This window comes from Maniola jurtina, chromosome 15 (genome assembly GCF_905333055.1).
Source record: "Maniola jurtina chromosome 15, ilManJurt1.1, whole genome shotgun sequence".
Taxonomy (NCBI): Eukaryota; Metazoa; Arthropoda; class Insecta; order Lepidoptera; family Nymphalidae; genus Maniola; species Maniola jurtina.
In genome coordinates, this window is record NC_060043.1 from 3289916 (window position 1) to 3304652 (window position 14737).

Consider the following 14737-nt stretch of genomic DNA (forward strand, 5'->3'; position numbering starts at 1 on the left):
GACGGACATGGCAACTTTAGGTATATCCCGAAAAATCTAGGAGTTTCCACAGGATTTTTGAAAACCCTACATCCACTCGGACGAAGTCGCGTGTACCATCTACATATTTGGTGGAGAGTTCCCGCGAGATTTTGGAAAAACCTAGGTAGGTAGATATGTTACACGTGGAAGAAGTCGCTGTCATCAATAAGTTTATAAAAGCTGCGTGTAAAACCAATAGCTCGTTTTAAAGTTCAAGCCTAACAATTTAATGGCAGCTGTGGTTGATAGAATGCCATAGAGTCAAAAGCGATTAACATCTGACCTTTACAACTAGAGGTCGAGTCGGCACGAGCCAAGCGAGTAGGAACTAGGAACAACTTAAACGCACTTGTGGGTGCAACAATGTTACTACTTTGTTATTTGTACGTAATACTAAAGTGTTAAAAACTTAGCTGTGCGTTACGCGTAGACAAAATATTGAACTTAACCTTATGTCCCGGCCACATTAACGGCCAACAACGCAATGTTCAACGGCGTTTTTGGTTAAGCGTTGATGTAGCCACGATCAACGTACAACGGCATTCACAGTGCCGTTTGGCGTTAGACGACTTTAACCTCAATTCAATTGGCGTTAGACGTTAACACGTTGAATATCGCGATGATTATGGCGTTGTTGGGCATTGACGTCGACCTTAATGTAACCAGAGATTACAAAGAGTCAATATACCTACCTAATGCAGATTTCCATGTACGTAGAAATAGGCTAAGATCTAAAACGTAGGTAGAAAAGCCTACGACCTACTTTGACTTTGCTCAGGAATTTCAGTTCAAAAGGTAACCCCATTATTTGGATTTCTGTGGGTAACCCCTTGCTTCTACTTCGTGGGTAACCAGTGAGCTTCGGCCATATTGAATTTACAGCGACGTCATAACGATAACTTCCTGAAGCTGATTCCTCGAGCTAGAGTCGCAAAGGTCTAAAATTTTCCAAAATACTCTTTTTTAAATTTAAAATTGGAATAAGATTTAAAACAAAAATTTTAGTTTCAGAAAAATTACGCTAATTTAGCTGTACGTTTGTACTTACCTTAGGTAGTTAGAAAATTCTCGTATCGCGATGTTTGTTTCCAAACTTCTCCGCAACGGCTGGACCGATTTGTATGAAATTTTGTGTACATACCCGGTAGGTGTACCGGCCAATATCTATTTTTCATACCCCTAAATGATAAGGGTGACCCACCCATAAATTTTTAATTTTTATTTTTTTTGTCAATTTTGTTTATTTTTAAGTATTTTATTATGATTTAGCACTGAAAAATAATGTACTTATACGGCAAAACAACGTTTGCCAGGTCAGCTACTATTTTATGTATACCTAAGCGTTATGTGACTCCAGCTCTACATTGTAACTTCTGCATTAACTTTAGTTTGTCATAACTTAAAACTAAAATTTCCAAGACATTAATTGGCGGAAGCATCGCCGGGTAATTTAAAGATGGCTGAACGTATTTCGAACTTTCAACTCTAAAAATAACGCGTTGGTGACCCCGTGCGACTCTTGCGCAGTCTTGCCGACTCCTGAAAGGTCAGGCCACGCCGCGTGTGGATTGACTATTGTCCCTATATTATATCGATTAATACAATACATACGGTTGAAAGGTCATACTAAGGCCTGCCTTTTGAATTGCTGGTTTATTAATTGATATGTTAATTAGTGATTTCAGTGATTATTATGTTATAAAGAAAAATAACTATGACTATATGCATATATTGAATTGCCGGTTTGTTAATTAATATAAGTTAATTAGTGATATCAGTGGTATTGTTATGTTTTATAGATGAAAATGGTATGATCGTAATAGGTATAAATTTTGTGGTTAGTGAAAATTGAAGCGGTTTTCAGTGGAACTCAGGTTCATGAAGTTGAAGTTAAGTAGTACCCAGTGCTTAGATATTTCTTTTAAACTTAACAGGGCTCTCTCCGTCACTCGTTTCATACAATCGTAGTTCCAATTTCATTTGCAACTAAAGTCCATGAAATTTTGCAGACATATTCTAAAAACTAATATCTGTGTCTGTGGTGTTTTAGATTTTTCTAAAAATATGTAGTTTTAAAATTACAGGGGCTCAATGATTTGTATGAAAATTTTTAAGACCGCGTAACTTTGAAACCGAATATTTTAACAGAAATCTGGAAAACCACAGACATAGATATTAGTTTCTAAAATATGTCTGCAAAATTTCATGGACTTTGGTTGCTTAATATTCAAATGAAATTGGAACTACGATTGTATGAAACGAGTGACGGAGAGAGCCCTCTTAACGAATTGATTTGACTATTCTTTACATATTACTTATCTTGTACTTTATTCTCTATCTGCGTATACTTAGCTAAGATTGTCACATAATTTCCATTGTAAAATCGAAATTGATTGATTCGTGGAAAACCTGTATCGGCATGGTATACATTAAATTTAAAATTTCAAGTAGGTACTTAGGGGGCTACCACCCATGTTTTCATAATGTCCAAAAACAATTATTTTAAATAACATTCATTTATTTAATAAGTACCTCTTGCCAAAAAGCATTTTGAAACTGTGAATAGCATTAAAAAAATCAGTCAAGTGCGAGCCGGAGACGCACATGAAAGGTTCCGTACCATTGTACAAGAAATAACACTTTTCATTTTTTTTAATTTTTTTTTCATTGTTTGTTATAGCGGCAATAGACACAATGTGTGAAAATTTCACCTCTACCTACCTATAATTACGGTTCACAAAAGGCCGCTCACTCCGCTGACAGATAGATGGACGGACGGACAGACAGCGAATTTTTCGTAAAACTATGTAATTAATAGGGCCCTGATGGCACCCCTCGGGTAAACCCCAACACAGAAAATTAAAACGAAAACTGAAAACGAAAAATGAAAACGCATGAAAAGGCCCATGAGCCAAAGTAGAATTAAGAGGGGTCTCTCCGTCACTCGCTCCATACAAACGTAGTTCGTCTCTCATTATAATACTAACTAATCATACTCAATGGAATTTTGTAGAAACATTCCGGGAACTAATATCTATGCCTGTGGTTTTCCAGATTTCCCTTAAAATCTTCCTGTAATTTTAAAACTGAGCCCTATTAAAGCTTTTATTGTAATTAGTATTCGGCGAGGAAATAAATAGGTAGGTACAACAGATGTTAAAAAATACGCATCGAATGGTTCACCTGCTGTCGTCGTTTAACAAGTGTAAATTAAAAATTTATAACACCCCCGACGATCCAAAGTATTTGAGTTTTCCAAAACATCATTTTCAAATAAATAATTATGTATTTAGGTATCTTGACAGCTTGACATTTGTCTATTGACATAATATTATGAACCTAACGGTTATCTAACCTTCTTTTCTACAAGAAAACTAGAAAAGAGCTGATAGCTCTTAAACGGCTGAACCAATTTTTTTAGATTATAGCTAAGAACACTCTCGATCAAGCCACCTTTCAAACAAAAAAAACTAAATTAAAATCGGTTCATTCGTTTAGGCGCTACGATGCCACAGACAGATACACAGATACACAGATACACAGATACACAGATACACAGACACACAGATACACAGATACACACGTCAAACTTATAACACCCTTCTTTTTGGGTCGGGGGTTAAAAAATCATTAGTTGTAACCTGCTAGAGGAAAAAGAAGTATTGTTTTGGACGAATCCTGCATGTTCGCTCAAAGTTTAGAACATTAAAATCACCTTTTTAACCCCCAACCCAAAAAGAGGGGTGTTATAAGTTTGACATGTATATCTGTGTATCTGTCTGTGGCATCGTAGCTCCTAAACTAATGAACCGATTTTAATTTAGTTTTTTTTTTGTTTGAAAGATCGAGAGTGTTCAAAGCTATAATCCAAGAAAATCTGTTCAGCCGTTTGAAAGTTATCAGCTCTTTTCTAGTTACTATAACCTTCACTTGTCGGGGGTGTTATAAATTATTATTTACACTTGTAGCAGTTTAGTAAGGATAATTGCACAAAATATTGACATAATATAGGGTCATATTGCAAACAGAAGTCGGAAAAAACTAAACACATTACTGAGTGTACCCATTGCCTGTAAAGCCTTGATAGGGCGGCCTTGACCGTGACTCGGTCATAAAAACACTATTCATGACACAATGTAATCGATTTTATATTAATAGTGTTTTATGTAGGTACCTGTCTACTTACCGCATTAAAATATCTCTATCTGATCTTTATTAGGAGTTTATTTAAACAACTCTAAATTCATCGGATAATAATTATTAAGTAGAGATAATTTAATTGTTTATAAAACGTATAGAAGAAATGCTGTACAATATTGTAAAAAATTAATACCTTCACACAGTATAAAATACAAGTTAAGTTATAGATAGTATTTATAGGTCTATGGATCTAAATACAATAGAAAAAAATGACAAAATTGGTATGTATGCCGTTTAAATTTGTGAAGGCTAGAATCAATATTGGTCCTTACAAAACTAAGCCTAGTAAAAAGCTGTAAAGTTTCTAAATATACGAGTTCTTTAATACATTTTCATAGTAAGTTTATCAGGAATTGGTATAATGCCGTAGTAGGGCATTATACCTATCTTCATTAAGTTTTCTCGGAAAATTATTTCTACGCCCGTTTGCATTCAAATAACTCGCGATAGTTGGTCTTTCAACCAAATCACCTTCGTAGTATCTGCCTATTTTTCTGTTTGTATCCTTTCGTACCCAATTATTGTCTCGTAAGCATTGCTTCTTTTTTGGCAAGTAATGTAAAAGCTGTTTTGAATTTTCACTTACCATGTAAGGATAAGTAGAAATTGTAGGCTCAGTTGTAGTGCTTGTAGTGCTTTCTTCAGTTCTAGGAGAACTTTTTTCCGGAGGTTTTTCTTTTGTACTGGTTTTGTCTTTTTCATCTTTGCCAGGTTTGTCTCTATCGTCTATTGTGGTAGTTACTTCTTCACTAGTTCTGACCCTATCGTCTCTTGAAGTAGTTTTGTCCTTATCATCGCTTTTGCTAGACTTGTCTATTTTGTCCCTGTCGTCTCTTGTAGTAGCTTTCTGCTTATCTTCGCTTGTACTAGATTTATCTTTTATGTCCCTGTCGTCTCCTGTAGTCGGTTTGTCCTTATCATCGCTTTTACTAGACTTGTCTTTATCATATTTTGTACTCGCTTTGTCTTTATCTGTCTGGCCATTACTATCTGCTTTTGTTGTTAACCAAGGAAACACTTTTCCTAATTCAGTCAGATCGAATGTATGGTATATAATTGGTGGATATGTAGCTGGGGTATAGATTCCGCTATCGACAGGATATGGGAATTGAGTTGGTATGCCGATTCCATTAGTTTCCGCATCAGGATATTGAGGCGGTAAATATTCATTACCAGCATCAGGTTTACTATCACAAGGACAACACGGATAATTTTGGTCATACTCTGGTACAGGTTTAGTATCATACTTTCTTTTACATTTGCATTTGCATTGTAATCTTCTAGGATCGTAATCTAGTTCAGCACTAATGTAGTAATCATTGTGTTTCTTTCTTTTTCTACGCGTTTTTCGGGTTTTGATATGATTTCCTTCCGTCCAACTGTACTCCTCGTTTTGCGATGGTAGGTAGTAGGCTGCTTGAGTGTATTGTTGGGACAGATGATAGATCTGGTCTGGGGCGTACTGATTTAATACTTTTTGAAATAAAATTAGAATTTCAAGTATGATAATCTGGAAGTTAGTCAGGTTTGTTAAATTATATACTATGTTATCGTATAAGAAATTGACGTAATAGTCGCCAAGCCATCTGTACCTGAACATATATTATGTTCCCATACTTACCAAGTTCATAGCTTATTATTCCGCTACATTTTCACACTTAACTTTAAATTAAAATTATACTAAATTTGAATTAAAAACAAATCCTTGATTTTAGACCGTGATTCAAAGTACACATCAACAATTTTCATGTAAGCCTTTATTATAACATTTTATGGCAAAGTGCTCAATAATAAAAAAAATTGTAGTACTTTTATGTAAATAACAAAAATATTGCAGTTGTTTCATAAAGTAGGTAAGCTGATTTTACCTATCGGTATGGCGGTTATAAGAACAATCGCAGTGGTTAGGTATAGTTGTAAACACTTTTCAATACTTATAACAATTTTACATTTGTAACTTTTCTTTTCAATATTTTTTGTAGCATAAATTAACAACCTAGCTTTCTGGATCTCCAACTTAAATATCGACGTTTAAGTATATTGGGTATAACAAGTTTATCAAAAAATAGAAAACGCAAACATTTAACAGGGCTCTCTCCGTCACTCGTTTCCACTCGTTTCATACAATCGTAGTTCCAATTTCATTTGAATACTAAGCAACCAAAGTCCATGAAATTTTGCAGACATATTCTAGAAACTAATATCTGTGTCTGTGGTGTTTTAGATTTTTCTAAAAATATGTAGTTTTAAAATTACAGGGGCTCAAAGATTTGTATGAAATTTTTAAGACCGCGTAACTTTGAAACCGAATATTTTAACAGAAATCTGGAAAACCACAGACATAGATATTAGTTTCTAGAATATGTCTGCAAAATTTCATGGACTTTGGTTGCTTAATATTCAAATGAAATCGGAACTACGATTGTATGAAACGAGTGGAAACGAGTGACGGAGAGAGCCCTCTTAAAAGCGTTAAAAATCTAATATGACGGAGTTATTTCATCAGTGTTTCTCATATTATCTTTCTGTGGGTGTAACACTCTCATACTTCTAAGCTGTAACATCAATTTCTCTGCAAATGTATCTGAAATTGGTACCATACCATATTTCGGTAACCAATTAGGTTTAGTTCGTCTTAGTGATGTAAGTGTGTATTGACCTTTATCTTTTATGTTGAAAAGAGATTTGTCTTTTAATACATCATTGTTATCTTCTGGTAAAGCATTAGGAGGTGTGGAAGTTTCTATTGTAATTGTTTTAACTGTTCCTGTCTTTATTTCTATAGTCTTCATTTCTGTAGTACTTGCTTCTGTTGTTGTTATTGTATTTTCAACAGTTGAAGCTGTAGTAGTATCAATAGTTTGTGGAACTGGGGCAGCAGTTGTATTAGGAGTCATTGGATATGGATATAGGAAAGGAAGAAATACGTAACTTGGTATAGGAGGCGGTGTGTTAAAACAATTTGGACACACATTTCTACAGGCTGGTTTAGTGATGGTTTCATCACATTTATCACAGACACAAATCTCTTCTACATAATCGTTGTAGTCTTCGTAGTTTCCTTGTATCCATTTATTGTTGTCATAGTTATTATAAGTTCTTTGATTGGAGTATTGTGAATAAGCAATGTTTTGGTAGGGATGTTGGTATCCTTGTTGAATTCCACTGTAGACTTCGGGATATTGAGAATTTGCATATTGTAAAAGAAGACAGTAAATTTTGATATTTATTACCTGAAAAAATTGCATTGTTTATTAATTTCCTCTTTCATAGTCTAACTAGAAAATTGAGCTTTAATAATCTAATATGACTTCATTATTTGAATCATAATTTTAGGATTTATTGTACCTAACAGATTATGTTAATTGTGTAGGATTTTTATTTAATCTAAAAAAAAAGTTAGACCTTACCGCTCTACTCTTCATTGTGTTTACTAGAAGATTTTACTTTAAGAACTTGATTATGATCCACTATACCGTACCACATTAACTTCTAAACAGGTGTGATTACGATTGTTCCATTAAGCAGTAGTTCATTGTTTGACGTTGTGTAAGTTAGCGAAATTGTGGTTGGGCAAAACAATGACCCTTCCAAAGTAAAGAAGTAACAAAAAAGTTACCACATTTCATTACGTTGTAAGTTAAGTAATAATGCCTTTTTTTTTAATAAAGAATATTAGCCATGCTAATCATGACTAATACTCACTCACCTTTCCCCTCCAATTAAGCGTAAAGCTTGTGCCAGGAGTGGGTACGACAATAGTGCAACGGCCACCCGTGGCACAATTCTCGTACCCACTCCTGTTTGAACCGCTGGCCTTTCCGAATTCAGTCCGCTCCTCAACCGTTGAACTATCGAGGCTTATGTTTTTATTATTAGGGCAGTTTTCTGAGGAGTTGTTTGACCTTATTCCACCTTTCTTTTTTTTACAACCGCACTGCTCGCCACCGTAAGCAACTTCAACCTCACCACCTGGGTGCCAACCAACTTCTTTCGGCAGTGTTTCCACTAGATTTCAACATGAGATTATTAAAGGGGCGAACCAACAAATTCTTGAAAAGTCGACAATGCATTGGCGGTTCCTCTCGTGCTGCAAAATGTTCATGGACGGCTTTAATAACTCCGTCATTAACATCAGGATCCTTCAGCTTGTTTGCTCGTTATTTTTATAGAAAATAAAAAACCGGCCAAGTGCGAGTAAGACTCTCGCACTGAGGGTTCCGTACTTGGGTATTTTCCCAACATTTTGCACGATAAATCAAAAATTACTATACATAAAAATGAATAAAAATCTATTTTAGAATGCACAGGTAAAGTTATTTCATATAATCCAGTACCCCACTTGGTATAGTTATCTAACTTTGAAAATTGAAACACGTTTTAATTTTTTTTTAAATGATGTGACCACAAATTCGCGGTTTTCAGATTTATTCCTGTACTTGTGCTATAAGACCTACCTACCTGCCTTTCATGATTCTAGGTCAACGGGAAGTACCCTATAGGTTTCTTGACAGACACGACGGACGGACGGACAGACAGACAGACAGACAACGAAGTGATCCCATAAGGGTTCCGTTTTTCCTTTTGAGGTACGGAACCCTAAAAAGTCCGATACCTCTAGTTATTTTTTTTGCTAGGAATTAGCGTAAGTGGGAGGCGCTGGTTCACGACCTCGGCCTCTCCTGAAATACATACAGTCGTGGAACGACGCCAGAACCGGAGCCGCATAAACAACGTTAATATAATCGGTCAATTTAAGCGAAAATTAATAACGTCATGTAAGGCCTACGCAAGCTCTATTGATATACAAGTATAAATTAAAAATTTATAACACTCCCGACAAGTGAAGGTTTCAGTAACTAGAAAACAGCTGATAACTTTCAAACGGCTGAACCGATTTTCTTGGATTATAGCTAAGAACACTCTCAATCAAGCCACCTTTCAAACAAAAAAAACTAAATTAAAATTGAATCATTAGTTTAAGAGCTACGATGCCACAGACAGATACACACGTCAAACATATAACACCCATCTTTTTGGGTCGGGGGTTAAAAAATCAAGCCTATTTAATCGTATACCTGTTGTACCACACCAGCAGAGATGGCAATTAGTACCTACTCCATGGTAGACCGAACCTGAGTCTGCTAAAGTGAACCGTTGTTACTTACCTTACGTACCTATTCACATTTTTTTTTTAATTTATTGACTAGCGCTTGGCTGCAATCAGACAATGCTGGCAAGTGATGTTTCAGCCTTAGATGGAGCGCGCTTGCCTAGGAAATTCCTATTCACTCTTAACTTGAATTTTGAAGGTACCCATATTAAAATTGGAGGGGAAAACTGATATCAAGTATTAAATAGAATGAGAGCTCTTGATATTTTTGGGAATGTCATAACAGCAGGTCGTCTGGTTGGTTGGCATCGACTCGCGAGCTAATTCGAGCGTCGAGGTCGTGACCCGACGCCCTGGCGCGATGACCATGCTTGTACATAGCCATTTTCATGCTTTGCGTATCTGTTTTCCCCTCACCATCATCATCTCAACCCATCACCAGTCACTACTTCACATCTCTCTGCATTGTTGATTGTACTGCTAAAGCAATATTGACCCAAACAATGAGTAATTTATTTAATCGTATGGCGTTTAATGCTGTAAGCGTTTTTATAATTTACTCGGAGTTATCGAGTTATTGAAAAAGAACGCTTATTTCGCCGGCAAGTTCGTCGCTCGGTTAGCACCACCCAGGGAATATGTGCAGGGAGGTAGAAGGTTGTTCATGAGGATATTGGTGATGGCTAAGATTCGGAATACTTTTCCCCGATCTGTGTTTCCTACCAATTACAATCCGGGTATCTTCAAAACAGGCAGTGGAGTGAATAGGCATCTTCTGGGTAAACACGTCCCATCTTAGGCCACGTCATCACTTTCCATCAAGTGTGATACATAATATATAATATTTGTATACTATTGTATATACAAACTTTCGTCCGCTATTTTTAACCTCCACAAGTACGGAATTTTCAAAAACCCCTTTCTTACTGAGCGCTTACGCCATAAAAGGAATCTACTGTTCAAGTTTATATCCCCAGCGGTTTAGGCTGTGCGCGCTGATTATACCAACCAGTCAGTGAGAGCAATTTTTTTTATGTGCAATTAGATGAGTTGATATCACACTGATATTATAAAAGCGAAACTTGTGTATATGTGTGTGTATATGTTTGTTACTCCTTCACGCAAAAACTACTTGACAGATTTGGTTGAAATTTGGAATGGAGATGGATAAATATCCTGGATTAGCTCATCGGCTACTTTTTATCCCGGAAAATCAAAAAGATCCCATGGGATTTCGAAAAACCTAAAACGAAGTCGCGGACATCAGCTAGTTGTTGGATATGACAATCTTGCGGTGTTTCATAAACAAGTATGTTAAAATAGAACGCGTATAGTGTATAGTCCACGTGTGGAGGGCGTCGGGTCATGACCTCGCTCCGCCGAAATTAGCCCGTGACGACACCGTCCTCATGCCAACTACTGAACCCCAGAATATAGAGCACATCAGAACCACAGCGTAAACAAAATAGCACGACGCCAAACATACCTAAGTAGGTACTTACTATAATTTAAACTATTTTTTTTTTTAAAGAATATAAGCCATGTTAAATAACTAATATTCCCCTTTCCTCTCCAACTAAGCGTCAGGCTTGTGCTAGGAGTAGGTACGACAATAGTGCAACGGGCGGGGTTTGAACCGACGACCTTTCGATTTTCAGTCCACTCCTTTACCGGTTGAGCTATTGAGGCTCTGTTTACTGTAATTTATACTACCTAATACCTATACTTTAGATTAACTCAACTAAACCCCTTTAAAAAAGGCTTTTAAAAGCGAATCCTAACCATTGTTTCAGTGTTTTCATTACAATTTTGAACACCTACTAATAAATTGCAGCCTAAATCAAGAAAACTAGTTAGGAGTTAGACCTGTTTCACGAAATTTTCTAAATTATGACTCTACGAGTATCTTTTCTGATATTTTCATGGTAGGTGGTTTCATTTTTACAATACTGAAATGTAACAAACAAATGACGATTCAACGTTTTGATTTTAGTTTTTCACCAGGCGTTCAGTGCTCTACATTATAATTTATTCTTACCAATCTACTTACCTACAAAAAGATACCTACTTAATTTTAAGAATCTGACTACAAATCCATCCTCATCGATGCATCATTCAGTACTTTTGTTGCTGTAAAAGTTCTTGCTAAAAATAAAGAAAGCGATGTATATACTAGGTACTTACCCCTTAAATATGGGGCAACTTCTGAATATTTAAAATTTAGTTTTTTTCATAACTTTTTTGGTAACCTCATGTAATATACTGCTGGAATAATTTTTTGGCCACAAATGAAGCAAATAAATCGATCTCTCACTTTTTCTGAATAATAGGTTTTACCGACATGTTGGAAATCGGAAAAGATTTTTTTAAAGCCGTAAAAATGAAGTATCGATAAATAAAGCAACAGTGTTAGTACAATGAAAGGGCGCACAGAGTCAGGACAGACGACCGGTCACAGCGTCGTGACTACTGATAAGCTGATAAGCGTAAGGTGATAGCAGTACACCGCTGGACTAAGCGGAACGGCACAGCGCAATCGCGGGGCCACTGCTTAGTTCCATAAGCAACCATAGAACAAGAGTAAATTAAAAATTTATAACACCCCCGACAAGTGAAGGTTACAGTAATAACTAGAAAAGCGCTGATAACTTTCAAACGGCTGAACAGATTTTCTTAGATTATAGCTAAGAACACTCTCGATTAAGCCACCTTTCAAACAAAAAAAAACTAAATTAAAATTGCTTCATTAGTTTAGGAGCTACGATGCCACAGATAGATACACAGATACACACGTCAAACTTATAACACCCCTTTTTTTGGGTCGGAGGTTAAGATAAAGTTGAAAACTAAAACCCGACAACGATCGAACGCCGAAATATTGTCGCTTGGTATATTTTAATGTTGTAGTACATTTATATTTATGAACTCAAAGTTTTTTCCACTTTCATTGACAAAAAAAATTTTGGAGGACTTTTTTTGATGTAACGTTCGTTTAGTTTTTTTTTTTTCGTTTAAAATGTATCCTATGTCAACCGGACCTTTACAACACATCAATTGACACCTCATTCATCAAAATCGGCCCATTAGTTTAGGTGCTACGGTGGAACACACAGAAACTTGTAACAAACATACCTACATTACATACATACAAACATACATAGACTGTTAAAATTATACCTTCCTTTTGGCTTTGCCGTAGTCGGGTAAAAATAGAGCTCTAATCTTTTTCTTTTCCGAGTCGGGCGAGTTTATATCATTACAATTATTTCGTTGACTTTCAATTTAACCGCACGAAACGTTTTGCGTCATCATTCCTCATACGCATGGTTAAAGTAAAAAATAAAAATAAAAAAATAAAAAATAAAATAAAACATTCTTCCGCGATCTGCGTTTTCTACCAATTATAATCCGGGTATCTTTAAAACAAGAGTGAATAGTAAGTAAATCCGTCCCATCTTATTCCACATCATCACTTTCCATCAGCTGTGATTGTGGTAAGATGGTAACTTGAACTGGATTGCCCTGAATATGATACACGGATTGCCATCCCTGCTTTTTTGAAGATAAAGACATTAAAAAAAGGCCTAGGCCCAAGTAGGGAAGGATGCCTCACTCCACTTAGGTCTAACTCTTGTGTGATTATCAGCGGTTGCATTGGTCTTATATACGCTATCGCTTATGCTACAAGGCTGTGACCCTGCATTCACTATTATTTTTTCTCTTGCTCAAGGAAACCCGTTGATAATGCTCTCTTTAATCTTTTCACCCGCTAGATCATTTTACTTTAATCACTTTAATCATACCTAAACAGCCAGCATATGTAGGAAATAAATCCAGAATTTATTATTTCTGAATTAGTCCGCTGTGAGGAGTAGGTACAGTATAGGAATTACATAATACATAACTATATTGACGTCAAACGATGTTTTTAAAAACAATATTACTTGGACTACATACTTATTCACGTACTACACATTCCTTTTTCCCTCCAGCTATGCGAGAAACTTGTAGGTAGGTACTATAAAAACCAACCCAAGCGAGTCCAATTTAATACCAGGTGAGATTGATTGAATTAATTGACTGAAGTTATGCTCAAAACGATCTCAAGAAAATCGAAATGAATAGCTAAAATACCCTTATTCTTGGGCCTCATTCGCACGAGAGCTTTTTAACGTCCATTAAAAAAGGGTTCAAATAGTACAAATGAATTCCCAAGTATCTGTTCACACGTCAACGCTTTTTTATCGCGCACTTTGTATTGTCAGCGCAACGCCAGGTTTTAACGCTACGCTTTTTTAACGCTCGTGCGAATAAGGGCTTACTTTTCAAAACCTAAAGGTTCCTCGGTCCTCTATGATGTTGCCCTGTCTTGTCTTTCCTCAAACAGAGAAGCTGTGTAACTGACATTCCTAAATTACAACCAAGAAAATCGTTGTGACTAGAACAAACCAATACTCGTGCTTACTCAAACAAAGTCAATCAGGAACCGATGGCTGCCTCAGCAGCCATGTTTTGGACTGGAGATTGCGTGCGCAAGCGCAGCGGGGGACCTCCAGCCCTCTGAACTGACGATTTTGAAAAGTTGGCGTGATAAGGTGATAAGAAAACCGGTGGACCGTGTGCGCTCTCCAAAAAGCCTATGTCAAATAGGCCGCTTAATTGATTGATTGAACCACGTTGATCCAGAGCCAATACACCGGCACTTATCGTCATAACCGAACCACTACTGAGTTTTTCCTCAGAATTTAAGGTTCAAGCCATAGTCACGCTGAACAAGTGCAAAAAAAAAAACATTATGAAGAACTTTCAGGCATGCGGGTTTCTTCAACGGGGTGATTCGCTAACTCAACGTCTAACACCGAATGACAGCCACCAAGATCATTTTTTAATCCATTGAAGATTTTACTACCACCCAGTGAAGCAGCAATGTAGAACCAACCATCCTCGGTGGCTATCATTCGATGTTAGACCCTGAGTTAGCGAATCACCCCCGCTGGATGACATTTTTCCTGCACGCTAGGGATTAATTGTTTAAAATATATCATCATCATCATCATCAACCCATCGCCGGCTCACTACTGAGTACGAGTCTCTCCTCACAATGAGAAGGGTTTGGCCATAGTTCACCACACTGGTCAAATGCATATTAGCAACGTATATATAATAGCTTAGAAAAGTTAGGGGTGCATGCCCGAGATCGAAATCCAGAGCTCCTGAAGGAGGCCGATACCAGCAATATATAAGGTCACTTCCAATAGCTCACTAGGATTTAGGATGTAAGTGTTCAGGCTTCCAGGCAAGTGGCATCGGAAGGTTAAGAGCCCGTTATCGGCTGTTATCAGCTCCGTGCCGTGCCCCATTTGCTCGTTTGACCTGACACCGCAGTTATCAGTTGAGCGCGCG

At 36.7% G+C, this 14737-nt stretch overlaps 1 protein-coding gene across 2 annotated transcripts; it reads right to left on the minus strand.

Annotated features, from left to right (window-relative positions):
* Nucleotides 1-4338: 4338 nt before the first annotated feature.
* Nucleotides 4339-7762, minus strand: LOC123872289. 2 transcript variants are annotated; one of them, XR_006797449.1, is made up of 4 exons: nucleotides 7632-7762; nucleotides 6689-7454; nucleotides 5843-6307; nucleotides 4795-5731 (listed from the first exon to the last, which is right to left on the minus strand). XR_006797449.1 is itself a non-coding variant. In XM_045916493.1 (2 exons), exons 1-2 carry the CDS (start codon nucleotides 5849-5851, stop codon nucleotides 4568-4570), a joined length of 1173 nt encoding a protein of 390 aa, XP_045772449.1. In that variant the 5' UTR covers nucleotides 5852-6301; the 3' UTR covers nucleotides 4339-4567. The 2 variants fall into 2 exon arrangements, 1 of the variants encoding a protein (XP_045772449.1); XM_045916493.1 differs by lacking the exons at nucleotides 6689-7454; nucleotides 7632-7762 and having other exon boundaries at nucleotides 4339-5731; nucleotides 5843-6301.
* Between the last annotated feature and the right edge of the window lie 6975 nt (nucleotides 7763-14737).